The sequence below is a fragment of the Daucus carota genome, chromosome 4 (genome assembly GCF_001625215.2).
Source record: "Daucus carota subsp. sativus chromosome 4, DH1 v3.0, whole genome shotgun sequence".
NCBI lineage: Eukaryota > Viridiplantae > Streptophyta > Magnoliopsida > Apiales > Apiaceae > Daucus > Daucus carota.
Window position 1 is genome coordinate 29,292,234 of NC_030384.2, and position 27,800 is coordinate 29,320,033.

At 34.6% G+C, this 27,800-nt stretch overlaps 4 protein-coding genes across 4 annotated transcripts; 2 read left to right on the forward strand and 2 right to left on the reverse strand.

Moving 5' to 3' along the window:
- The first annotated feature begins 1,802 nt into the window (after positions 1–1,802).
- On the forward strand, positions 1,803–5,964 carry LOC108216620 (E3 ubiquitin-protein ligase HAKAI homolog). The gene is made up of 6 exons (XM_064092692.1): positions 1,803–2,082; positions 3,927–4,044; positions 4,118–4,346; positions 4,540–4,816; positions 5,227–5,288; positions 5,477–5,964. Exons 4-6 carry the CDS (start codon positions 4,541–4,543, stop codon positions 5,646–5,648), a joined length of 510 nt encoding a protein of 169 aa, XP_063948762.1. The 5' UTR covers positions 1,803–2,082; positions 3,927–4,044; positions 4,118–4,346; position 4,540; the 3' UTR covers positions 5,649–5,964.
- Positions 5,965–6,011: 47 nt separating this feature from the next.
- Positions 6,012–8,280, reverse strand: LOC135152420 (scarecrow-like protein 11). The gene has a single exon (XM_064092691.1). It carries the CDS (start codon positions 8,257–8,259, stop codon positions 6,160–6,162), a length of 2,100 nt encoding a protein of 699 aa, XP_063948761.1. The 5' UTR covers positions 8,260–8,280; the 3' UTR covers positions 6,012–6,159.
- An 8,250-nt stretch (positions 8,281–16,530) lies between these two features.
- Positions 16,531–20,778, forward strand: LOC108217169 (uncharacterized). Its single transcript, XM_017390012.2, has 9 exons — positions 16,531–16,676; positions 17,172–17,988; positions 18,212–18,288; positions 18,393–18,558; positions 19,127–19,215; positions 19,368–19,532; positions 19,686–19,763; positions 20,090–20,193; positions 20,427–20,778. The coding sequence occupies exons 2-9, from the start codon at positions 17,340–17,342 to the stop codon at positions 20,530–20,532; spliced, it is 1,434 nt and encodes a 477-aa protein (XP_017245501.1). The 5' UTR covers positions 16,531–16,676; positions 17,172–17,339; the 3' UTR covers positions 20,533–20,778.
- Positions 20,779–21,688: 910 nt separating this feature from the next.
- Positions 21,689–24,365, reverse strand: LOC108217170 (uncharacterized). The gene is made up of 6 exons (XM_017390013.2): positions 24,204–24,365; positions 23,615–23,785; positions 23,325–23,450; positions 22,966–23,160; positions 22,463–22,627; positions 21,689–22,253 (listed from the first exon to the last, which is right to left on the reverse strand). Exons 1-6 carry the CDS (start codon positions 24,363–24,365, stop codon positions 21,861–21,863), a joined length of 1,212 nt encoding a protein of 403 aa, XP_017245502.1. The 3' UTR covers positions 21,689–21,860.
- Positions 24,366–27,800: the final 3,435 nt, after the last annotated feature.

The following is a 27,800-nucleotide window of genomic DNA, read 5'->3' on the forward strand; positions in this document are numbered from 1 at the left end:
CCCTAGTGATAACCCTAGAGAAGAAACTGTTTTGTTGTGTATTTAATCGTCAATATATATAAGTTAGCTTTCGATTACTAGTCTAATTAGGTTAATGATAATATTTGCAAATTCAAATCCCGTTCTGTTTGTAAATTCAGATGTCACTAAATTTTATGGAAACCCTAAATTAAAATCTCTTCGAAATATAAAATTTTTATTTAATTGAAAAAATAAAATATTTAATAATAAATATGACAAAATTAAAAAAATTATTATATTTAACACATATTTTAATTATATATAGTGTATAATTTTATAACTCAGGTCTAAATTATCCTAAAAAACTTTTAAAAGTTAAGTAATTTTTATAAGAAAAAATTTAAATAATCTATTTGAATTATACTTTGCAAGGCTTGCAACTAGGGGAGAATATGGGCCGGTTCGGCTCGGTTTCCGGGTGAAACCGGAACCGCAACCATATATCTTCGGTTTTTAAAATCGAAAACCGCAACCATGGGTATGGATTCGATTTCGGTTTCGGTTTAATAAACCCCGGTTCGGTTGTAATCGGCTCGGTTTCGGTTATAAAATCGATAAATAAAAGAATAAAAAACAATATACAAACGAGACAAACTAATGCGTGTAATCTAGACATAATAATAAATACAACTTGAACATGGTCAAAGAAAAATAGTGCAATGAATTTCATGCTGATAGTAGAACTCTTTCGAAGCAGATAATAGATATCCTTTTCTTTTCCAAATGTTTTAACACTTCTTTACCTTCCAAAGGAAGGAGTTGCTTAAAATCAATTAAAACTTCAGAAAGCAGGTGTCTGTAACTACTTAATAACAAATGGCAGCAACAGATTAGCTCACTATACCAAGTATTTTGAAGAAAAAAAAGGGCAGCATTAACGGTATATTGGAACCAGCAGAAAGCATTGAATATCCTGCTTGGTTTCAACTTTAAGTTCATCTGTAAATCAAACAGGTCACATTGACAGCAGCCAGAATATGTTTTTCTTAAATTCTAACATTAATATAACTATCAACACAATGAAAATAGTTATTTCTTTCTCTGGAATTATTTTTAAATTCATATAAATATATATTATATTTATTTATTAAAATAATCGGTTCGGTTCAGATTTTTCCGGTTCGGTTTTAATCAATAACCAGAACCGAACCCATAACACCGGTTCGGTTTTTCATTTTTCGGTTTCGGTTTCGGATCGATTTTTTTCGGCTTGGTTTTCACCGGTTTCGGTTCGTTTACGGTTTTTTTTTTGTTTTTTTGCTCAGCCCTGCTTGCAACCATACAATCATTTACGTCAGATTAATTATTAACTATTATAATATTTCTATGTATCGGATCCAAATATTATTTTAGGGGTCGTTTGATTGGAGGGGAGTATGGGGTTTAAATGAGGAATCGACTTGAGGTGGTATGAGATTGATGTATCATTTTTAATATCATGTGTTTTGTTAAGTGCTGGAATGAATATATCTAATATAAATATTTTTAAGTGATTAATTATAATTAATTTAAAAATATTCTTGAAATAATTTTTTTATATATCTTTGAGTCATCAACTTAATTTGGTAATATCATTTTGAATTTGATGACATAAATAAAAATAAAAAATAAGACAATCAAAATTGATTTCTCAAATCTATGTTTCATACCCACCTCCTCCTCTGAGTATGAAAATCTCATACATTGTAGGTTTGAGGCATGGATTTGAAGGGAAAAAAAATCTAACCAAACATTAGGTATGCGTATGTAATGAACGAAAATCATAGCTGATACCAGACCCGTGAACCGAACGACCTGTTAGAACTCTATCAAAAAAAAAATAAATTATCTGTTAGAAGCTCCACCATTTCTTCAATTAACAACTTTGACAAATATAAAGTTAATCAAATTTTGATACAGCTCATTTTCATGGTTATGCTCGGCCCAACTGTGTCTTTGTCGCTTTTAATTCGCGAGAATTTCGGAAGTTGCCGGAGGTTTGGAATACCGGCGATGAGAGAACTTCCGGTCGTCGGCGTAGGCACAGCTTTAATGAAGACAAGCAGGGCTGTTGTTATTTTGGTGAGCAAAGATTTTAAATATCAATTTTCTTTTTCATGATACTCATGAGTAGCTGTATGCATTATAATTCTTTGTGTAATTCTTGTGTAATCTTGAAACCCATTTTGAGTGGACTTGATTATGTAATAAGGTAAAAGATTAATTTTTCTTTATCAATATGAGTAAGATGTCTTACGAATTAGTATATGTTCTAATAAATCTCGGCTATTATGTGTTTGAATGAATTAAATCCCGGGATGAGCAAGAGTGAACAAATGACTTGGGACGACAGGGGATAAGCCTTGCGATGTTACAAGTCATTCATTGTGATAAACAAAACCGAGGACATTAAGATTCCCCGTTAGGTTTTCATTTTACTTAGTACTTTTGTGCCTGTAACATTTGATTTAACGAGCGTATTGTATAGCTGTTTAGTCAGGGTGCCGAGAAACTGCATGCTCTTATATGTATACAGCCATACAGGGTGCCGAGAAAGTGCATGTTCTTATATGTATATGTTATTCGTACAGAGGTTACTTAAATCATTTGCCAACCTATATAAACATAGTCCGGTTTATGCTCTTTAAGGACCTGAACTGATGTCATAACCATTGCGCAAGAATACTGGCTATATATATTTTACCTATAGGTACTATGCATAACTGACTGAATTGTATCTCTGTAGAAAGTAGTGTTATGATTTTGGGTTTTGGGATGCGTCGGGATGATTTAGGGTTTAGGTGTGTTTCAGGATTTGAGATGTGTTGCTTTTAAGGCTTTTGGTGTTATCAATAATGATATAAGAGTTGATGTTCTTATACGAGAAAATATCATAGCCAAAGGACTAATAAGTATTTTTGAATCCACCAGAAAATGAAGGGAAAACTCTGAAAGGTTTTATTTTAATAAAAGATTGTCTTATAAGATTTCAAGATATGAGTATTTATAGACTAGGGAAATAGTCTAAACTCAAGAGGAATCTGAAAGAAATTCAGGACCAACTAGAATAGAAAATTAGCTAATATCTAAACCCATCTAGGAACCTATCGAAACCCCAATCTGATAATTAAAACCTTTTACCGCTTATAATGTTGATAATTCTTAGCTCATGCATCACATTTGGTTCCTAAATAGTTATGGTCTGTACTACTCTATAGTTGCATCTTTATTTTATCTTTTGTAAATACTTGCCTCTTTTTACTTGTGCCCTACATGTGTTACATTGTTAGCTTTACTTGATTGTTGCTGTGTATCATGTGTGCCTCCGTGCTGGTCGGGCTTTATTTAAACTTATGCTTTCATTTATTTGGTTTTTCGAGTTTTAAGTTTGCTTTGAAAACAATGATTGTGTTTTGTTCCATACTTCAAGTATGTTTCTATAAGCATAACGGGTGCTTCCTAATCTGAAAATTCACTAATGGTGTTCTGTATTGTGTTAGAACTATAATTTGTAACGAGCTGATGTTTGAGAGAGTTCATATATTTAAATTTTTTATGAACGGTGAAATATGTGTCTGCACTTCTTACCAAACATATATTTAGCATTCAACCACCAGAGGTTGGAAAGATTTATTATATATTAACAGCAATTAATTAAGTTTTAATTGAACTAGAAATATTTAATTTAGAATAAATAGAGTATGACTATATAACGTACAACATGATTAATGGTTCAAGTGAATTTCGCAGTTGCAGTTCAGAATCCTCTTTAGATTTAGGCTGTTATATGGAGAAGAATTAAAATATTAGAAACTATTTTATGCCTTTTCAGGGATCGGAGATTCTGCAGATAAATTTAAATGTCATTTTCTTTATTTTATTTCAAAATGAGGCCATTCTAATTTTCTTTGTTTTAATAAATAAAGGACGCAGAAAATCAGTCCCCTAAATTGCCTCTAAATACGGGCTCCAAGCGAGTTCACTCTTGCACGTCCCGTTAGCCGGGCCTGGGCGTGTTGCATTTGATGCTGCAACAGCTTCCTGGTGAGCTAAAGTTGCCATCTTTACTGTCTTTGGAACTATACCCTAAAATGCTCTCTACGGTTTTGGAGTTTAGCAGTTAAATGGTACGAGAAAACCGACTACCCGGCCCCCTGTTTTCATAAATACGGGAGTTTCTCTTTGTTACGTGGCATTGTTATATTGGGCACATTACGTGTCACTGGTATATTAGTCTTCATATGAGTTCCAGAGAGTTCGTCCATAGAGTTATTAGAGAAGGCACCGAAGAAGAAGAGAATAAATTTGTGAGCAAGTGATAAGGGCGAATCATCATAACAAATCAAGTAAGTGTTGTGATTATGTTTCTATCTTGGAAGTGATGTTTTGTTGATGAAAATATTCTGTTAAGTTTGATTGGATTACTGATCTGTTTGTTGTTGCAATTATAGATTCCGTAATTCAATCTTGGTACACAATTTCGATTTAATTTTTAATGCTCATTAATTACTCTTTCCAATTATGTGATTGTATTATTAGAATGAAGCCGGGGCCACTTAAGATCATCCTTTCAAAGAAGGGTTCGTCCTCTGAATGTGCAGGGGAGAAAATTCCTGGGACAGGGGAAAATGTCAGAGCAGCATGTCCCAGCCACCTCATCATATCTGATCTGTCGGTGGCGAAAGGCATTGGACATGCGTATGCTGCTGCACCTGTAAAGAAAGTTAAAGCCACTGTTCGCAGTGGTAACAAAGAAGGAGATAAAGTTCATATTTGTTTTAAATGCAACATACCGATTGCAATTTATGGTCGCCTGGTATAATTCCTTCCAACACTCCTTGTCTTCCTTTATTTGTTGCAAGCTCATTAATTTCCTGGAGTTTTATCCTTAGTACTCAAGATGTGAGTGTATAAATATATTATCCAATCAGGATAACACTTGGTCTGTTTATTTTGTATCTCATGACAAGTTTTTTTATAGATAGAACAATTAGCTTATCTTTGCCTAAAGGCTATAACTCGAGTTCACTTCTCTACTTTTATCTCCCCACTAAATATTTTCATGCCATCTGTTTTTTGCGTTTTAAATCTTCTTAAATCAATTCATATAGTGGGTTTTGATTTAGTTTCAGTCAATGTAAACCTTCAGATCTTTTGTCACTTAATATTGATCAATCTGAACTTTTGATAGCAAACTACCATCCATTTTATTTGTATTTGTTGCAGAGCCCCTGTGAACATGCTTTCTGCATGGACTGCGCCTTGGAAAGCAATTCTGAGTGCTACATGTAAGCTCAAATTAATGCACACATCTGTCATCTTGTACTGTATTTTGTTGCCTGAGTAGATCAATACATCTTATTAACAATGGAGATTATAGTTGTATAAACATCATAATTTTAGTATCAAAAAGTATGTTCTTCTGTTGTTACCCTGATAAAATCATAAAGATAAGCTATTTTTTTTGTTTGCTTAGTTGTGAAGCGCCGGTCAACAAAATCCAGAAGATTCATATGGGGAAAGGAAAGATGTTCATATGTGGCTGGATGAACTGCCTCAAGTCATTCTGCGAGTTTGATGCATTTAAGAGCCATACCGATGAAGTCCATGGTGGTAGTTCGAGCTCTGTCAGGAATGGCGGTAACTGAGATCTGCATCTCTACAACCCATAAACAGACCCCTATCCAGGCCGACTGCAAATGAAAACGTTGCTGCTCTTTTCAGTTATCATGTTTTCTTTTCTTCCTTGGATTTGTGTTTCTTTCCTTCTATTGCGTTTCAGGCAAGACGATCGGATTTCTTGTTATTATGTTTCCAAATAATTACTGGATTTCCTTTTGAGTTATAATACTCTTTGAAGACTGTTTTAGTCCTGGTGGATTATGTGTGTTGGTAATAATGTATGTGTGTAATATACTTTCACTCCATTTTGGAGGTGAAAGTACTTTACTTACTTTTCACTAGCTTTCCTCTCATTTTAAACTCGTGAGCTGGGTGTAAGCGCCCTTTGTGTTTCAGATCTAGTACGAAGCAACTCTAGAATACAGACTATATAGTAGCGAAGCTGGTGCCTGTGCTAGAAAAACGTCGGGATTACATTTCCGGGCTAGGCAGATTACAGTGGAATGATTATTACATTGTAAAATACAAATGTAATGGTCATTGTTGGACAGGTTTCCACAAGGAGAGAGCATAGATAACTCTTCCATTCCATCCCTGCAACATCCAATTGTTGTCTTCACGAACGAGAAACTTTTTGTTGTATTGCAGCCTAACCTTTCCTTGTACTTCAGCCAGGATCTCTCTTGGCAAAGGTGTCTGCATAAAACCAGCCTTCATGATCCTGGATGTCCACCGCTCGTACTTCTCCGGCCTCTCTACCCTTGCTGTTCCTTCGCAGGCTATGACGTTTATCGCGTCTTTTGCCAGCATTATCTGTTCTATAATCAATCTGCTTTTATCTTCATGAGCTAAAGTAGCCTCAAACATGTCCGAGAGGTTTGAGAAATGAGCTAAAGCATCTCGGAACCGTGCTTTAAAGAAGGCAGAATTGTAACTGCCGTTAAGTACCCCAAGGACCAGCAGCTCAGGATTTATTCTCTTGATTAGTTTCAATACCACGTTTCGTGGACCACTTTCTAGAGCTGTCTCATCAGGCACTTGCCTTAACTTGTACAGACAATTGACGACCAGCCTTTCACCTTCGACGATCTTTAAATCTTCTAGCTGAATGGAATCCCATTTCTTCGCAATGCAGTTATACTCGAATGGGATGTTGAATCTCTTGCAATAGTCACTTAAACAAGTCCCTGTCTTTGCCACCCTCTTTGATGGCAGAAAACCAGGTTCTGGAAAATCAATTCCTGTGATGCGAAGATAAGGTGACCCGCCTGGTCTTACTGAAAATGCCTGGATGATACATGGCCATTGAAATCCATATGAAATGCCGAAATCAATAATGTGAAGCTTTGTTGCTCCCATGGTCTGTCTGTAGATAGCCTTGTTGGCGAATATGTTTGACATTCTCTGAAACGGGACTGCAGTAAAATACGACTGATAAGCTTTTAGCGTATCAGCAAATGATATTCCCATCATACAACTATCTGCATATAGTGTTGTCCCGGTTCCATGTATTCGTGCCTCAATAGCAGTAGCAATGTAGTGTGCCAATCTCTGTGTTCCATCTCCGTGTGGTGAAGACTGGCTTCGAATTGTGCCAAGAGTTTGTTCAGCAGCCAAAATATCGCCATTTGATGCTGATGATGCACATTGAGTTAGAAGCCTTTTTAAGTCCACCAGTTGCCTTCTCTTGTCTTGAGGCTTCCTGCCTCTTGATACTTGCAGCACAGACTCCTTGGTTTGCCAAGTAGTATTGTAATCAGGGCAAAGTGAGACCTTGTCTAACATGTCTGACAGGTCATCAATTTCTTCTTCAGAGGTTCTTGCCAATTGCTTGTTACTCTGTGTTTCTGGAAGGCAGTCATTAGTAGTACTTAATTCTTCATGATGATGCTTCTTCCCCTTTGAAGCATTGTTGCTTGATGAGGCTGAAGAGGGTGAACTAGGGGGTACAAAATTATTCAAATAACATGAATTAGTGGGAGAGGATTGTGGTTCACCTGGATTATGTATCTGATTGGATTCCGCCACATTTTCCAATGCAACAGTTGTGGTACTGTTAATGCAATTTTTATGATAAGTACCGAGAGGATCATCAGTATTGACGTTTTGTTCCAGATTTTCATTCAAGGACTTCTCGGGAGCCTGGAATACTGACTCCTGCAACATGGACACAAATTGATCATCTTCCATGAGCATTTGGATCAGATGATCAATATTGTTGCTTGAAGAGGCTGATGAGTGTGGATTAGGAGGAACAAAATCATTTGAATGATGTGAATTAGTGGGAGAGGTTTGTGGTTCACCTGGATTTGGTATTTGATTGGATTCTATCACATTTTCTAATGCAGCTATAGAGGTGCTGTTAATGAATTCTTCATGGTAAGTACCAATAGGATCATCAGAACTGACGTTTTGTTCCAGAATTTCAGAGGACTTCTCGGGAGCCTGGATAGCTGACTCATGGAACGTGGGCACATCTGGATCATCGTCCATGAGCATTGGGACAAGCGGATCAACATTGTTGCTTAAAGAGGCTGATGAGTGTGGATTAGGTAGAGTAAAATCATTTAAATGATGTGAATTAGTGAGAGAGGTTTGTGGTTCACCTGGATTGGGTATATGACTGGATTCCATCATATTTTCGAATGCAACAGTAGTATTACTGTTAATGCACTTCTTTTGGTAAGTATAAATAGGATCATCAGAATTGATGTTTTGTACCAGAATTTCAGACAAGAACTTCTCGGGAGCCTGGATAGCTGATTCTTGGAACATGGACACATTTTGATAATCTTTCATGAGCATTTGGACAAGAAGATCAACATTGTTGCTTGATGAGGCTGATGATTGTGGAATAGATGGAACAAAATCATTTAAATGATCTGAATTAGTGGGAGAGGTTTGCGGTTCACCTGGATTTGGTATTTGACTGGATTCCACCACATTTTCTGGTGCAACTGTTGAAGTACTGTTAATGAATTCCTCATTGTAAGTACCCATAGTATCATCAGAACTGGCGTTTTGCTCATACAAGGACTTCTCGGGAGCCTGGATAGCTGACTCAGGGAGCTCGGGCACGTATTGTTCATCTTCCATGAGCATTTGGACAAGAGAATCAACATTGTTGCTTGAAGAGGCTGATGAGTGTGGGTTAGGTGGAGCAAAATCATTTAAATGATGTGAATTAATGAGGGAGGTTTGTGGTCCACCTGGACCTGGTATTTGACTGGATTCCACCATGTTTTCCAACTCAACAGTAGTAGTACTGTTAAGGCACTTTTTATGGTAAGTACAAAAAGGATCATCAGAACGGACCTTATCTTCATACAAGGACTTCTCGGGGACCTGGATAGCTGACTCATGGAACACAGACAAATATTGATCATCTTCCATGGGCATTTGGACAAGACGATCAATATTGTTGCTTGAAGAGGCTGATGAGTGTGGAATAGATGGAACAAAATCATTTAAATGATCTGAATCAGTGGGAGAGGTTTGCGTTTTACCTGGATTTGGTATTTGACTGGATTCCACCACATTTTCTGGTGCAACTCTTGAAGTACTGTTGATGAACTCTTCATGGCAAGTACCAACAGGATCATTATGTGGAGAATCACGGGAAGGGACCTTTCCATCTAGGACTTCATAAAAGGACTTCTCGGTAGCCTGGATAGCAGACTCAGGGAACATGGGCACCTCTTGATTCTCTTCCATGAGAATTTGGTATATGTACATATGAACACTTTGAAAGTAGTCCCCTTCCAGCGACATTTCCCTTGGTTTTTTAGGCTAATCTTTGCAGTCTCTTTGATCTCGAAGCTGTAATATTGATTGCAGGGTCTTTTTATTTTTTTGCCCTAATTATGATGGCAGGGGTTGAAATTTTTTTAGGTTGTGTACTGGTTTAGGTGTAATGAAGTGAGTCCATGGTAGACACTATATATAAGCAAACAATGTATAGGTCAAGAAATTTGCTAATAAAATAAAATATTTTATTACTGATATTTTACTCTCAGCTACATGTAATAAGGTCTAGATTCACTGCACAAGATGAATCTGTCATTTCTGCCAGATGCATGTGTGGGGCAAATTAGCTTACCATGTTGACCGGAACGAAAATCACAATGGTCCTGGATAATGAGAATTGTTCACTGTGTATTTACCGAAAGTTCATGTGATCTTATTACAGAGTGCAGACAGCAAAACAAATTTTGGGAGGATGTGAATATTATATGATAAACCAAAAAAATATCCTCTCGGATACTGATATGAAGGTAGTTTTGATGGGGTTCGTGTCCTTATACGGAGTCTTAGTGTTGAAGAACTTATGATAGGAACAGGCATGTAGCTGCTGAATAGGTTTATATTATTTTAGTTTCGAATTGCAGCAAAAAAAATAATTGGAGATATGCTTTCCAGTAATTATGTACCTACTGTTAGGATTCTGATGAAGAAATACTGTTTACTTATCCTATTAATGACGGATAATTTGCTTAAGAATTATATTTGCCACTGGTGAGAAGTTATTTTGTGTAAATGTATATGTAAAGATATGTCCTTGCAGAGTGATATATTGTTTTTCAGTATATACATATAATAGTGCAAATTCTGGTTCCCGTCTGCAATGGTTTTTGCATTTTTAGTAGTCCCGAATGTTATAATTTCAATTAGTCCTTATCAAAGTAGCCGTGTCCCTGTGTCAATACCCTAGATAACTCTGACCTCATAAATGTCACAGTTTGTTTAATTGAAGCAGTGATGTAGATGTGTAGCTTTTGATGAAATCTTGTACTAATATTCTGTGTTAGGTTAAGCATGAAAAGCGAAACCACATAACAATACCAGGTGGTATAGATATATGCACTTTGTGTGTTACTCTCAGCTGCAAGTAACGAGGCAGGCGGTTTCATCAGGTTTTAGACTTTTAGTTGTCTTCTGCTGATCAGAGACTGAAAAGACCTTGTATTTGCATGATCACTCCGTATATGAATGTCTCTGTATGTACTATTTTTGGTGGCTAGCAGACAGGCATGTGCCTGCGATATGTAAACTGAAGACAGATGATGAAATTTATGGTTGTCGTCGATCCTTATTCATTGTAGTACAGTAGTACTCTAAGTTGAAGGCAAAGACCACAGTGATTCTATCCTTTGTTTTAGGACTTGAAGGATTATTTTGAGTGAAATGTATGGGGACTAACTTTGAAATTTGTTCATAACAGCTATTACTGTCAGCTACAAGTAACAAGGTCTGGATTATCAGAAAAAACAGAATTTGTCATTTCTGCAAAATGCATAGGTGGGAATGAGAAAATAAATCTACTTGCTTGCCATCTTGATCAATCCATGAAAATATTAATTATGCAGTCAAGAAAAATCTCTCTGACAGTAATATCAAGGAGATGAAAGTAGTGCTGGATTTGTGTCCTTAGAGTTTTAACATCAAAGAAATTACATTAGAATTACAAGCAAGCATGATGTAGGAGAATTCTTAGTGTGTATTGAGGATTAACGCTTGCCTTTTATTTGCTTCCATATGACGTCAGAGTAGCTGGTGATTAGGTTTTTATTTAATTTCACAATATTGCAGCAAAGTATAATGAAAAACATACCTGCATGAAAAACAGCCCAAGGTATCTTTGTGCTCATATGACATTTAGTTATTCAGTTGTTTAGGGTCAGATTCTGATATTATTGTGATTAGATTAAGCATGAAAAGTGAAACAAGGGTAGTAAAATAGCACATGATATCTGCAGGTACATGAAAATTCATATTTGTTTGTTACTTTCAGATACTAGTAACGAGCAGAACTAATTGATCGATAAATCTTTTGGTGGCTGCCTGTGAAGACCTCTTATATTGTCGATGCTCATCCTTTGTACTAGACTACGAGTACTTTCGAGTCCAGGAGAAGACAAGAAATGACAGGGCATGAAATTCATGGTTGTCGATGTTATCCATTATAGTACTCGTCAAGTCGAATGAAAACAACAGCAAACAGGCGCGTAGTCTGAGAAAAAAAACCAGTAGTCATTTTAAAATGCACTATTATCCACCTTGTGCAGTGTATAAAACCAGACCACAATAATTCTGTGCTTAGTTTTAGGACTTAATGGATCATTTTGAGTGCAATGTGTAGGACTCATTTTGAAGAATCTTGCAGTACAGCTGTTTCTGTCAGCTAAGAGTTGAGAGAGCAGAATTTGTCATTTTTGTTTTGAAGAAAAATCCTCTCTGACAGAATCCTCTACTGAGTCTTAGCGTCGAAGAAACTATAATAGAAGTACAGGCATGTAGCTGGTGAATACGTCTGTCATTTAAAATTTTACTTTGAACAGTAAACATTCTTAGAATTAGAATAGCTTACATCCTTGTCAAAGTATCTGTAATCCGATGTTAGGAATAAAATACAACGTTCCCTTCTAATTAATGCAGATGATCACACTCAAAATATATAAAACGCTGAAATCTACGAGGAATTCACTCAAGGACACCATTAATATATCTGTATTCCGATGTTAGGAATAAAACACATAACCTTCTAACACAGATGATCACACTCAAAAAAAATATATAATGTTGAAATTAAATTCACTAGAAATTCACTTAAGGACACCATCAAAGTATATGCATCGTGATTTCTTCGGACATTTAGTGTTGTAGGGTTTGAAAGCTTAAACCATAGCTACATAACACAGGATTCGATTCGAAACGGGGAACGAAATCAGATACGCGGAACATTAGTATTAGTGAATCCGGTACGACGGAACGTATGTGTACGATTAATCCTTCTAAAAAGAATTCTATAATCATATATGTTCCATTATAATATACAATTTTAGTTGATAATTTATACATTTATAATTTTTTTAAGGAAAAAGATATTGAATAACAAATAGAAGTACACATTTATTGATAAAATAAACTACTTATCATATGACATAGACATGGATTTATTGTTCAGAACAAGAATGAAGTGTGTTCTTGCTGGTCGTCACTTCCGGCGATTTGGGTTGTGACCCCGAACGTTTCCGTTCGCGTTCGCTCCCGTATCGGATACGAATAATCTGGATAGCGGTACATGGCACCTTATAACTATGGCTTAAACAGTGTACTAGCTGGATTAAGCATGAAAAAGTGGTACCAGGGTGGTAAACTAAAATAGCACTAGTACTCTATTAGCACACAATAATGTCTGCTGCAGGTTGCATTTTGTTTGTTACTGTGAGCTACAAGTAACGAGGTCAGGGGGAATCAAATAAGATTATAGATCCTTTTGTTTTCTTCTGGTGACCGCCTGATCAAAAGACCTGCAGAATCATGCATGCGTTTATACATTAGAGTGTGTGTTGTGGCGGTTGCATAACACTTAGACCTCCAGGCTTCAATACTTACAATGATACTTACAATGATCATGAAATTTAGACTTTTCCATCCTTATTCTTTTTTATACATAGTTTTAATTGAATTCGAGTAATTCGAAACAGAGAGTAGTATAAAGTTTATACTACTCTCTGTTTCAAATTACTCGAATTCAATTAAAACTATGTATAAAAGTCAAAAATATAGTATTCTTTCTTTTGCCAAAGTACACGCTTTTTGAGTCGAGGAGAACACCAAAAAAAAAAAAAAAACAGAAAACCTCAATAATTTGACTTTTTCTTTGCCACAATAATTTGACATGTTTAGAATAATTAATTTATAAATCTATCATCATTAAATTAACCTATATTTTCTGATGGATTTCATTTACTTATAGCTTCATGTGTAGATTTTGAAAAAGAAAACCTAAAAGTAGGAGTTACTAAAATTTAAGGTTTGTTAAAATTTATTGATTTAGTAAAATCTAAATAATACACTTAAAATGTAAATACTAATTAATTAATAGTATCTCTTTATATCTCATTTTCATCAAAAATTATAGCTATTAATATTAAATGTAATATCTTATTTAAATTTAAGTTCTCAAATATCAAGTTAAAATTCTGGGTCTAATTTTGATATCATAAACTAAAAGATGAATACTAGTTTTTAAAAAATTAATTTTGTAGTTGTGATTATATAAATAAATAAATTTTAAAAAAATTATTGCAAAATGAGAGCAATTTTTTAATATGACTGTGACCCTCACAAAAAAATATTTGATCATCTGTATATTTCGCTAGCAGTAAAAGTAATAAGAGATATGCTCTTGACGGTGATAATACTTTTAATAAAAAGAATGTTTGATAAGACTTGACAGAAAGAATGTTTGATAAAGACATAGGGTACGTTGCACGCTGATTTATAAAAAAGAATGTTTAGGGTTGCAGGCTAACAGAAATAATGTTCAGAGTTATTAGTTGATGGAAAGAATGTATAAGGTTGCAGTTGAAGGAAAGAATGTATAAGGTTGCAGCTGACACAAAGATAAAGAGATATGTTGCACGCTGATTCATAAAAGAGAATGTTTAGGGTTGCAGGCTAACAGAAAAAATGTCCAGGGTTATTCACTGATGGAAAGAATGTATAAAGTTGCGGCAGAAAGAATGTTCAGGGTTATTGGAAGGAATGTACATGTTTGCAGCTGATCCTGAAAGAAAAAATGTTTGATAAGGATATAGGGTTGCAGACTGATAAAACAGAATGTTCTCAAGGATCTTTAATAGCAAATACCTGATACAAAGAAGTCTTAATCATCACCTGCTAAATCATTTACAGAAGTAACCATAGCCGTAAAAACACCATCACTTCATAAATAGAGAATAGTCTTGAGTAGAATCTTGAAAATCTAATTCAACAAGATGTTTACTCATGAATATATTGTCCAGCTGCTCCTCTCAGACCATAAATAGACCTGGTTGGCTTACAAACATAACTATGAGCATTATATCCTGCTCATATCCATGAGGAAACATATACGATTCTTTCAATATATCAGGCAGAAAAGTATTATTGATATCTAGATGCTTAACAGACCAGTCATCAATAAATCTGATAAAAATATTATTGATATCTAGATGTTAAATAGACCCCTCATCAATAAATCTGATATCATTTATTATACTTTGTAAAGATCTTAAAAATAAAGTTTTAAAAATAGAGTCGCAGACTTATGGAAAGATGTTTTATCCCACTACTCCATAAGTGCACATGGCAACCCCAACACAGTAGCACAAGATGGTGTTGCATAAACTAGTACACAAGGCCTTACAGATTACAGACGTAAGACAACACTTACAAATTACTCAACACTTTGTAGTTTGTACAAATTACTCAACACTAACCTAAGACATATAAAGACAACACTTTGTACAAATTACTCAACACTTTTTACAAAATTACAAAATACTCACTGACAGAAAAAGTTTAACTCATAAATGTTTCATCATTTATTTTTGTCAGCTAGGTAGCTACATACATGTAAACCACCTAAAATAAAAATATGTTTCTAAGCTCAAGAAAGTTGATCATATAATTTCTTCCACTTTCAAAAAATTTAGTTTTCAAATTTTAAAATTACTTGTTTCTATGAGAAGGAATACCCAATTTTATTAAAAATAATTATCTTAAGAAAATACTAATATCTAAAAAAAATAGAAAATATCAAAATAACCATAATTCTCTAGAGAGTAATAACAAAAAAAACTAAACTTACTAGAAAATATATTTTTTTCATTAAAAATAACGCAAAAAATATCCTTATATAATAATTAATATATAAAAATAATAAATGCTTAGCAAAATTAAAGTGCTAAAAAGAGGACAAAGAGGTTATTCTGAATGTTGTTAAAAGAAAGTGAAGATTCTTATTTATTGATTAAATTATATTTAACTCAGTGTTTATTAAATATTTATAATGAATTCTCAATTGTTACAAAATATATATATTTATTCTTGCATTCAAATTAATTTAAGGGGAATTATCTGCACACAATCCTGCCTATTCCCCTGTTTTTTAAAATAATTTTTCCCGTTAATTGGTAAACTTTTTTTAAAATCTGACTTCACCATATTTTTCTATATTTCTTAACGATCAATTTGCATACCATATTTGATATGTTTCCACGAAATTTTACAAAAAAAATATTTAGTTTTTAGTTTGTATTTTAAGAGTGGTTTGTAGTGGGGTAATATTATATATATGGATATATATATATGGATTCCAAAGATGAGGTTGAAAATGACATTTGAAAATTAGAACTTTGAAATCAGGATTTGTAGTTGCATATATGTTGCATATTCAATCACAGTATTTTTGAAAATATTTTAGAGAAGATAGTATTTTTGAAAATAAGATTGGAGAAGGTAGTATTTTTTAAAATAAGATTGAAAACGTGATTATGGATAAAAAAAGCCCTTAATTTAATCTAATCAGATTCAACTGTTACAATATATATAATATATATTCAAACAATAATGATTTTAAATTTAATTTTCAAATTTAAATAACATAATTAATTAATTTAATAAATTTAATAAATAAATAATAAAACATTCGCCTATCACACTTCAACCCGCACAAGTGTCAGATACACAACAACACTATATACCCTCCTCCACATTTACTCATTCCAAACTATTTCATGTTCCCCATAGTTTCTCTATAAATTACACTAAAATAAATTTTTATATCCAAAAGGGATAATTTGAGTTCTAATTATAATGAACAATTAATCTCCTATCATCAGAATTCATAAATTATATCAAGAGTATAATATAATTATAATCTAAAATCTTAATTTCTCCAACATATATTATACATGAGTATTTTTTATTTTTTTTAGCATATGTTGAAAATGCTAAAATTCTGATACTTATAAAAATCTTACAAACTTTCTGTTACTAAATGACCTATCTTGTTTGATTGGTTAAAAATCAATTATATAGAAATATTACAAGGGATTATTAATATTTCACCGATTCATGAAAACCCCTCGAATACAAAACAAAAAAAATATTATCTCCGTCTCCCGCTCTGTGTCTAGCTTTGGGGCCAGAAAGGGGGTGCTGACGAATAAGGTCCTTCATCTACGTCTCATCTCCGTCTCCCTTCACCTCTCCATTTTTTCAACGTATTTTTTCTACACTTTGCTTCCTCAATACCCCCATTTTCTTTTTCTTAATTTCTTCTCATTCATATACATATTTTGTGCATGCATGAAATCTTGTACCGTGTAGGCCTCGTATTTCATAATGATGTTTTGTTGTTTTTTTATCTGTATATATGATGAAAAACAACAAACGGTTAAGGTATTAATATCGAAATGTCTGAATAATTAGACATGTTCTTTGATGTTGACTATATTTTGTGCATGTCAAATATTTTCATAGCCCGTATGTTTATGTATTGATTATCGAATAAGACTTCAACTCTCGACCCAAAAATGAAAATGGATATTCACCAGGCTACGATGTTAGGATAACGAGGAATAATGTTTATAGCTATGCACAATACCATACTTTAACAAATGTATATGATTTTTCTGCATTATTCTGTTTCCATCGAAAAATTTGATGCCTGGTTGTTACTGACTAGTTCATAATATTGCTAACATGAATGCTTGCAGATTTTGAAGAAGAAGAAGATAAATAGGTATTGAATGAAAACAGTTGATAACAGCAGCTTCCTTATTCTAACAATGCTTGCTGCTGTGAAACAGTTTGTTCTGTTACTCTCTTAATCTAGGCTGACTTGAATATAGCTGAAATTTTTGGAGATTAGGCTTTGTTTGAGAATGGAAGCATCTGGTCATAGTTCAGACGCCCCTCCTTCCCCTTCTTCTGCTAGTTCTAGTCCAGGAAGCACCTTCCGCTTTACTGCTTCCAACTTTTTTCGATCCCCCATGTCCTCATTCTTGGAATACTCTGGTGTTCTGCACAATTACCCTCATTATAATTCTATTAGTGCACCCGCTCCACGCCTGGAAGAATCTGTTCCGGTGGTGTCTCCAACACTCAGCAATGCAAGCCGTAGCAGCAATGGGGAAGTTTCAATTAGGATTATCAGTGCAGGTGAGCAAGAGGAGAATCAGACAATTCAAAGTGCCTCGCCTTCACCAGTCGTTCACCATGTTGCCTCAACGACAGCAGCCTCTGCCAGTGATCAAGAACTGGATCATTCAATTGCAACAGCAGCTTCTGTTGCGTCTTTGGCCTCAGCAGCTTTGAATGTTCATACAAATTCTGCGACTGATCCCTCACCCACTGAGCGTGATCCTGTGAATGCAAATCCCAATGCACAACCAACGGATGCTGCTGCCCTTAATCATACTACAGATTCTTCTTACCAGAGATATGATATACATCAGGCTGCTAGATGGATTGAACAAGCTCTTCCATTCTCTATGCTTTTGTTACTCGTTTTCATTCGCCAGCATTTGCAAGGTATTGTTTTCAATGACCTATTTGATAACGTTTCAAGTAATTATTAGCTTAGTTTTATGCTTGGTCTCTTATGCCATTTTGTTGACTTAAATGTTCTCAGAATTGTGCCACTGAGTTTCACATATTTCCTACAAAAGCCAGTGTTGTAAAATAGAATCTGTTTGCATATTTACATAATCTTCTAATAATCTATTGGTTACGCCATTATTAAAATGGCTTGCAGGCTTCCTTCTTACAATCTGGGTGGCTGCCTTTATGTTCAAGTCTAATGATATTCTACGAAAGCAGACAGCTCTAAAGGTGTATTAGTTACCCGTATTCCTTTACAAGCAAGTTTGTTTATATAAACTTTTTAAGTGTCAACAAACTGAAACAATAATCTTAGATGTAACTACTGTCTGCAGGGAGAGAGGAGATATTCAACTTTATTTGGCATCTCTTTTGTGTTCATCCTACATGTGACAATCGTATATTGGTGGTATTGGACTGACCTTTGGTATTCGTTAGCTATGATTCCCCCAAAAGCTAATCCACCCTTTTGGAATGCTATTTTCATCATTATGGTGAATGGTGAGTTCTTGTTATTATCTATGTCACAATCAGGAACTGTGGATTTACAATCATTACATAGTAAAGGAGCAAAAGACCTCTTAAATAAGTAGGTCTAAGCACTAATGATAACAGTGATTACTATTTGAGAGCCTTCTCAATCTATAACTGCATCCCATTGTTCTTTATGATTAACCCTTGTTAAGCTTTACTTGCTTTTGGCCGCCACCAACGTTCTAAAGACATCAACTTCAGTTTGAATCTAGTGGACCTTCTTCGTCGAATGTTTGAGACAATAGTAGAAATGCAACAGCATTTGTACTTGCATTTCATCATCATAACTTTGACTCTACATACCCGTAGACATATCTGATTGGTGGTTTCTTACCGCGATGAGACTATAAGTGAGTACTAATGATGCATTAAATGTGGTCCAAACAATATGGGTGCTATGTTTCTTTGCAAAATAAGAGGCTTTTTCTTTCAACACATCAAACATGTTCCCAGTTTCTCCCAGGACGGGTGAAATTTGTATATTCGCAACTCAATAGATGATATGATCATAAAATTTGTTTTCTTTTCCCCTCAGATGCATTGGTTCGTCAGGCAGCAATGGTTATCAAGTGCATTATACTGATGTGCTATAAAAATAGCAAGGGTAGAACATACCGGAAGCAGGTGAGGCAATATAAACTAAGTTCAAAGAAACAAAAAGTAATTATGTTATCATCACCCAAACTAAGAGTAAAATATCATAAAAAAATAATCCTGCACAAATTTTACCTCTTCATAGTTTCTATTCCTTTTCTAACTGTAAACTGATATTTAAGGGGCAAATGTTGACTCTGGTCGAGTATCTTGTACTGCTGTACCGTGCTTTGCTTCCGGCTCCAGTTTGGTATCGTTTCTTTTCAAACAAGGAATATGGAAGCCTCTTTTCATCTATAATAGCTGGGCTGTATTTGACTTTTAAGCTCATATCTATTGTCGAGAAGGTATGATTCTCCATTGTTTAATTTGATATATATAGAGTGATCTTTGTCTTATATATTTTTGCTCTTGATTAATTATATCTGTTCTGGAAATACAAAAAGTTAGGTAGCTAATGTCAAATAATTTCTACTATATCCTTCTATGAGTTTTTTCAGGTTCAATATCTCTTTGCTTCTTTGAGGGCTTTGTCTCGCACAGAGATTCAGTATGGAACTTATGCTACATCTGAGCAGGTGTGCTACTGTCTTCTGTCGGATAAGACCACTTATGTTCTGTTCCCCAAATTAGTTGCTATTTCATTATCTAATTCAATATGATACTAAAATTCTCTATACGGTATCAATCTGCTGATGGTAGAAAATAGGAGCTAAGAACACTATAGTACAAAGCAGTATTTAATTTCTTTACATTTACTAGTTAACAGAACTTGGAGGATCTAATATAGTATTCAGATTGCTGGAGAAAATTATAATATCAATTTTCTGGCGACAATGGCCATTGATCCCTACTTGTGTATGTCGTCGAAGTATTACTTCCCTTATGCTATCACTTGATACAGGTCAGTGAATCTGGAGATTTGTGTGCTATCTGCCAGGAAAAGATGCACTCCCCAGTCTTGCTACGTTGTAAACACATATTTTGCGAAGACTGTGTCTCTGAGTGGTTAGTTATAAAGCTTTTTACCTGTATTTAGATCTCTGTTACATGTGCCTTTAATAGTTAAGTACATCTTCAGAAGACCTAATGCTTGGTTCTCTAGAATGTCTACACAATAAAGAAGAATTGATCACATCACCAGCATTGTTTCTTTTGGATTGTGTGAAAAATGGACCATAATTATCTCATGCTTATATAAACTTTATTAAATATAGTGACGGATTGTTTTGAAATTTCAGGTTCGAGAGAGAAAGAACGTGTCCCCTATGCAGGGCTTTGGTGAAACCTGCAGAACTAAGATCATTTGCCGATGGATCAACGAGTCTATTCTTTCAACTATCCTGAAATTGCTCCGGATCTCAGAAAAATGTTACATGTGAGGACTTCCTCTGAATTACACTTCTCTTGAACATCACATCATGTAGTAACCTGAAGTGATGTACAACTTTTGTTGGTTTAAACAATAGTCAAGTGTAAATTGATTTGTATATTGCACTATATCTGTGCTATAAGTAAATGTTCATCCTTGTATCTTTGATGATTAAAAAGGATAAGTTTGTGTATTACTATTTATAAATTGTATTTATGTTAGTTTCTTTAATTTGTTTTGAATCCGATGATACTAGGTGCATTAAACTTTGAGAATTACTTCACTGTCTTCTGATTGTCGATGCTGCAATTTCTTTGTATTCGATTATCTGTGGATTCATAAATTGCTACTGTACTTTTAAGAAAATGGAGGTTTGTTTCTGGATAGTACACTGTTAAAACCTGTTATTAGATCGAAAGTTTGAATGAAAAAATGTATTAATAATTAGTATCGGTTTAGTGGTATCTCTCTCGCTCTCTTTACGGGATGTCAAGGGTTCGAACCTTGTCTAAGACAAGCCGTGAGTATGTCTGTCTTAAGTTATTAAAAAGAAAAAAAGTATCTAAATCTCTTGCATCTATGTAGTCTAGAGTCTATTGCTCCACAATTGCCCTGGCAAACACTTTATTTATGATTTATAAAGGGGTTTTAACTCTTTGATCCCTTAACTATGTCTATTTTGACACATGAACCCTTAAAATAAAAACTCATACTTCCTTATCCTTTATGTTTGTTCTTTGTACAACTCAACCCTTTATGTTTATACTTTTGTACAGTCTGACCCTTTTATGATTTGTGATTGAAGAGTCATTTTGTTTAAAAAAATTGAGAAATTCATCGATTTCGTCCAAATTCAACCAGAGGCACTAGGCGCAAAATTGAAATAAATTTAAGATAAAAAGTTGAAATGCACAGCGAGTACAATTAACTACTTAAGGGGGACAGATTTATGCTAACTATTATTTAGGGTTTATGTGTTCATTTGAAAAAGAACCAGATGTTTCAAGTCATCGGATCAGTGTAGGTTGATTTAAAGTGTTTAGATAATGTAATCCAAGTGGCCTGGAACTCTCTACCAGGACTTTGATATGATGAGTTTGCCAAAATTGAGGGTCAACAATCAAATTCCTTCGGAGAAAGAGCAGCTCTTCTTTTACTTCAAGAATTGACCAGAAGGTTAACAAACAATCATGCACAGAATTTGCTAAAAGGAAGGTAAATACCAGTGCAACTGTCAAGCATGCTCCATCCCTAAGAAATAAACTAAACTATATAACTCGTAATACTACAAGGATAATTAAAATTAGGTAGAATAAGTATTTGGTTTTGCTGTTGCAGTTTCTGGAGAAGAAACTGGACTAGTGGAATCTAGAGGGGCTTCATTCCCTACTACTTCTGTTACTGCTTGCAACTGTAAAGGACCAAGGGAGCTTTTATTGGAAACCATAGAGGTTCTGGATGGTGATCTCTCAGGTGTTGGGGATCGATGTGATGGTGGGGAAAGAGAAGGCCTTCTAGAGATACCAGGTACGGGGTAAACCTCTTCAACGCCTTCATCCAGATACACAAAATCCTGCATTGTTAGTTGGTGAAATTCAACAACTTCCCTCAAGAAGCGATTCTCACGAGCATAAAGAGAATTTTCATGGGCCAGACGAGCCTTTTCTGCCAAAAGTGTCTCAAGTTGAAGACGAATCTGAGATCACAACACATACCATGTTCAATATTATTTATTAGCCTATGGCATATTACCTAGAAGCTCATATAACAAGAAAGTTAAAGCATTCAAGATTCATCTTTTGAGTTAGAGTGCCGATAATTAGCCAGATCTAAGATAAATAATCATAACTACATTCTCCGTATGTTAAGAAAAAAACACGAACTCTAAAGCATGTACATATATACCATGTCATCGTCAGCAGGGTGATCACCCTTGTCAAAAGCCTCTCTTAGCATTTTATTTTCTTCTTCTAGTTGAGCACACCGTTGCTTAGAGAAAGCTAGATCTGATTTGACATTTTTCAGCTCCCTAAGTAGTAGTTTTGCCTTTGCAGCTGTTGCCATTGCCACCTATAAAACCAAAATAAATTCTATTATCGTGTTTTCCTAGCAAAGGAGAAATAAGCTGGTGGTGCTCAAGATAAATTACTAAATAGCTGCATCTGATAGGCCTACGAGTAAACTTGACAGAAGGACCTGATCTATCCTAAATTAGAGACTCTAATCGTGCTTCCTTAAGCATCTAAGCACTAGATCCACATAGATCTGGCCATTGCATTTAAGTGCAAATTTTACTACAGAACGCCCCGAATAACATTGCTGATGGTTTCCATTTACTTGGTTAAAATCTGCTCTGGACTCTAAAATTGTGGAGGCAAAAAGCGTAATTTCACATTAGAAAATCTTACATCGCGAGATGCCTTGATTTGAGTTTGTTGATTTGACTGCACCCGTGGTTGTGCAGAGTTTATCAGTGGTTCCTGCTTAGGTATGCCTGATGCCTGACTATTTCCCTCTAAATCGCTTCCTTTTCTCCTAATTTGCATACTCCGTGATTGTTGAAGAATATCTGGAGACTTCTTTTCCACCTTACTTCGACCTTCCTGAAAAGGAAGACATATGTGCAAGATTGTTTATGTTTCTAGACTTCAGAAACTATTTGGAGTTTGATCTGTACATCATTGAAAGAATTAATATATGACAAGACTCTAATAAATAACAGCTCAAGAAAATTGATTGGTCTATCTTCTGAGATTCAAATGTTTACCTCCAAGGCATTTCCAGTGGTACCACTAAATTGATTAAATGAGGATGTCAGTGCATCTAAGCCTTTCCGAAGAGAAGGATTGTCCACTGGTTTCGACCTCTCATTTGATAGACGTGAATGATAATACTGATATCCCAAAAGAAAAGACGGGGCATTAAATTTAAAATGAAATACATGTTCCCAAACGCAATCTAATAGAAATCTTACGCATTAGTGAATGAACTAATGATCATGATCAGTTGTTAACATTTTGTTAACAAAATCATAGTCAGAAACACAGAAGTATTCACCTGGTCATTTGTCAAGTAAGTAGAGTTATATGCCATCTGATTAGGCCTCGAATAGTGTCTAGGACTGGTATCTTCTTCAAGAACTGATTTAGCTGTCCTTGCAAGAACATTCCAGAACCCTCCTGCTTGATCATTTGTAGTTTTTAATGATCTATAATCATAGGTAGGCCCCTATCATTTACATATCAGAAGATAAAGGAGTGATTAAAACAGCTTCAAAACTGATATTTAGCCAGAAATTCATAAGCTTTGTAAGTAAACAACCATAATTCTTGTTCTTTTCCTTGAAACCTGTCATGTAGATTTAAACCAAAACTCAATCCCACAAAACCTTATTTTTTTCGTGATTCTTTATCTTTCGTTAAGGTCAGTGACAGAAATTTAAATACTCAAGCACAGAGACCTCTCTTGCATCCTTTCTTTCACTTCATTCAACATTCCATTCATTCTAACCAAATGCAAATGAGAATCTAAGGCCTTGATTGTCGAATATTACAACTTCATAATTTCCTAATTAAAAAAAAATGACAGCAAAAAAACAACGCGCACATTTAAAGAAAAATTACTAGTAAAGACAAGAAATGAACACCTGAGGTGATCGAGGAGAATAAGAAGAATCAGAGCGAGCCGCTATGAAGGCCTGAGCCGCGAGAGATGAGGAGGAGGAGGAAGAGGAGGTAGGATCATCATCGTCATCATCGTCCTTGCACGTAGACGTCCTGGTGATTATTTGCCTTCTTCTAAAAGCCATTTAAAAATTTCTCCTTAATGATACAAATTATAGGCAAAATGTCACGTTACGACCACCACCACCACCACCACCACCACCATGAAGAAGAACAGCAGCAGCAGTTCGCCGCAAGGTACCTCCACCGCAATGTAGCAAATGCAGGTGAGAAAGAAGAGATGAAAAACAGAGGTGCAGATGGAGATTGAGAATGATGTTTGTGGATGAATAGATTATTTGGGTATAATACTCCCCTTTTTTATGTTTGATGGATGGAGAAACATAACATGCACACACGTACAAATACAATGTCTTAGAAATAACTGTCCCTCCCTCTCTTCCCGCACTAATCGCTGATATATAATTTCCCTTCAATATTGTGTTTTCTTTGTTACTATTTACCAGTGTTGTAAAAAGCGGGAATCGGACTTAGTTAGCAAAGGCACCGTCTAGCGATTAATCGGATAATCGGGGATTAATCGGAGTGATTAATCGGAAACAATTTAATATTATTTTTTAAACTAGATAAATATAAATATATTTATATTTATATTTACAATAGATTTATAATCATATAATTCTATAAATTAAAAAAATCAATGAATTTATCCACAAAATATCCATTTTCTAAATATTTAGGTCAATTCATCCCATAAGACAATAGTACAATGCGTCTTAAAACTAATTTTAAATTTTTAAATTTTTTAACTATGATTTTTAAATTTTTTAGATTTACCGATTTTTTTACCAATTTTTTCCGATTTTACCGTCTTTTGTCCGATTAATCCCGTCTTTTACCGATTTTTCAAAAAAACAATTTTTTCACCGATTAACGCTTAATCGAGACGGTGGCCGACCAAACAGCGATTAATCGGTAATTAATTGGGATTAATCGCCGACATTTAGAACACTGCTATTTACTAATAACAATGGCAATAGTAAAAAATAACAATATGTACTACATTGGAGTTTGGCATCCCCCAAAGCTTCACGACAGCTATGAGTTCTAACCGAACCGAGCTATTTGCTGAACTCGCTCGATTCGTTAGGTGTTCGTGTTTGATGAATTCGGTTCGATATCTTATCATACCCGAGTTAGAACAACACCTATTGTCCGATAACTCTAAAAATCAAATCAAAATATTAAGATGTTGACTCAAGTTCGCTCGTTAAGTTCGAGTCTGTTTGTTATATTTATAATATGGCAATTGTTCAAATGCAAACCACCATAATAAAAATCAAAATACAAACCAAAAGAAATTATACCTAAACGACATCACCCACCCCCCATACGTCATCACCCACCTTGGGCTCACCCTCACCCCCGCTCAATCCACTCCGGGCTCGCTAGAGCCTCACCAAGGCTCCGCACAGGCCCTGGACAGGCTCTAGATAGCCTTAAGAGGCAAAACTTGGCCCCACCATGATCCCACTATGCCACACCCCGACTCTACTAGGCCCCACTTAGACTTTGTCTAGGCCCATTTCGGGATCCATCCCCGGTCCCAAAACCGTTACCATTCGACTTAATTGCATTGGTTTTTAATTAGTTTGTATTATAGTATTTTGTATCATATATAATATTCATGATATAAAGGCTAACTCTTTGCATTAAATAAAGTTAAAGATAGCCTAAAATTTTTATAAAAATATATATTGTTCACGAGATGTTCATATTCGGTTCGGTTCAATATTTTCGTGAACGGTTGTAGTTGATTCGATTGTTAGCGAACTCTAATTTGAACAAGAAAATTGTCGATAAAGTTATCAAACATTATTCGATTCAATAAAATTTTGTTTGAGTTGATAAAAGTGGTCCAAGTTCGATTCATTTACACCGGCTCTACTCTACGTATACATCACTCAAGTATATCTAGTTTTACTACTTTTACTTCGCGACTCCCGTCTTTTTTTTTTTAAATTTAGATTTATGTATGTTACAAGTAAATATTTAATATGAAATTTTATTTTTTTGGATGACTGAGATTCGAACCACGTATCATAGAAGATAATCTACCAATAGGCTATTCACCGCTTTGCTCCAAATTTAAATGACATGTCAATTAGACATGAAAATTTTTCATTTGATATGATATTTTCGGTACAAAAATTTGTATTACAAGTACGAATTTCAGATGCGAATATCTTACGCGCGGATTTGTTGAAATAGTTTAACACATTGTTGTACATCGAAAAAAATGTGACAATGCCCGAGGTATTTATGTGACTTTTGGAAACGCAGGAAAATATTTTTATCCAAATATTAATTGGTCGTATATTAGCGGGTTATATATAGAGTGTGTGTGTTAAGTTTAATGGAGACTATTTTTCTATCGAAGACCGTGGAGATCATACATGTTTAGCGTGAAAAATATTATAAAATAGATTATGTTATAAAACATGAGTAAAGTTCCTTATAGATTACATTTTTCATTGTACCATTATAGACCAACATCTTAACCATTTATTGATTTTAATCTAACGGTCCTTATTATTCTTCATTTATTACTTTTAAATTATGTTTAATGGGTGAATGTTAGATATACTATATAACATACGGACCACCAGCTATAATTAATGACATCGGTTATGATTTTGTGTTTTATGTATTACTCCAGACTATGCAATAGTTCTGCACATCTATGTAATTGTTTGTCCATTTCGTTCGTCGTCGATTATCATTCTTCTTCTCCATTTTGAAGTCAACAACTTTCATCGTGCTACACCTCTATTGATCTGGTTAATCTTTGTTCTTAAATATAGTTGAAGAGGATTATGGCAATTATAGTGTTTGTTTTGCACCCCTCTTGCATATCGTATATACACATACAATGAAAATGCAAGATGATAATAACAATAACAATGTACTGTTCCGCAACTAATCTCTAAATATAGTTGAAGACGGTAATGGACTGTCCGACGCTTTGGCTATGCATCAAGTTGTGAAACCGATGTACAATACAATGGTCTTGCGTTCCTGTTTACAGTAAAAAACATGATTAATTAAATTGTTACTCCCTCCGTCCCTCTCAATTGTTTACATTGGAGGGGAACACGGAGACCAAGACAATGTATAAAAAATGAGTAAAATTAGATGAAAAGTGGGTAAAGTGGTGGGACCTACCAATATTTAATAATGGATTTGAGATAGTGGAGGAAAGACAAGTAGTGGGTGTAATAGTAGTTTTTATTGTTAAATATGAGATAGTAGGGGAAGATAGTGGGTGTAATGATGAGAAAAACTTACTATTTATAGTAACGTAAAGAAATAAGAGGGACATCCCAAAATAGTAACCGTTAAGAAATGAGAGGGACAGATGGAGTATATATTAACAATATATATAACAATTTAGTTATTAATTTAATTTTTAAATTTAAAAAACATTGCTATAACTAATTTATATATTATTATAATAATTTAATTATTATTTTAAAAAATCATAAATTTAATTTTTACTT

What these genes read in the sequence shown, in the direction of transcription:
- LOC108216620 (XM_064092692.1), top strand. Translation starts at nt 4,541, where the DNA reads ATGAAGCCGGGGCCACTTAAGATCATCCTTTCAAAGAAGGGTTCGTCC. An exon ending in TTGCAATTTATGGTCGCCTG is followed by an intron (nt 4,817 to 5,226) that starts GTATAATTCCTT and finishes TATTTGTTGCAG; the next exon opens with AGCCCCTGTGAACATGCTTT. An exon ending in AGCAATTCTGAGTGCTACAT is followed by an intron (nt 5,289 to 5,476) that starts GTAAGCTCAAAT and finishes TTGTTTGCTTAG; the next exon opens with TTGTGAAGCGCCGGTCAACA.
- LOC108217170 (XM_017390013.2), bottom strand. Translation starts at nt 24,365, where the DNA reads ATGGCTTTTAGAAGAAGGCAAATAATCACCAGGACGTCTACGTGCAAG. An exon ending in CCACTGGAAATGCCTTGGAG is followed by an intron (nt 23,161 to 23,324) that starts GTAAACATTTGA and finishes CTTCCTTTTCAG; the next exon opens with GAAGGTCGAAGTAAGGTGGA. An exon ending in ACCCTGCTGACGATGACATG is followed by an intron (nt 22,254 to 22,462) that starts GTATATATGTAC and finishes TTGTGATCTCAG; the next exon opens with ATTCGTCTTCAACTTGAGAC.
- LOC135152420 (XM_064092691.1), bottom strand. Translation starts at nt 8,259, where the DNA reads ATGATGGAATCCAGTCATATACCCAATCCAGGTGAACCACAAACCTCT.
- LOC108217169 (XM_017390012.2), top strand. Translation starts at nt 17,340, where the DNA reads ATGGAAGCATCTGGTCATAGTTCAGACGCCCCTCCTTCCCCTTCTTCT. An exon ending in GAAAGCAGACAGCTCTAAAG is followed by an intron (nt 18,289 to 18,392) that starts GTGTATTAGTTA and finishes TACTGTCTGCAG; the next exon opens with GGAGAGAGGAGATATTCAAC. An exon ending in GAAGACTGTGTCTCTGAGTG is followed by an intron (nt 20,194 to 20,426) that starts GTTAGTTATAAA and finishes TTGAAATTTCAG; the next exon opens with GTTCGAGAGAGAAAGAACGT.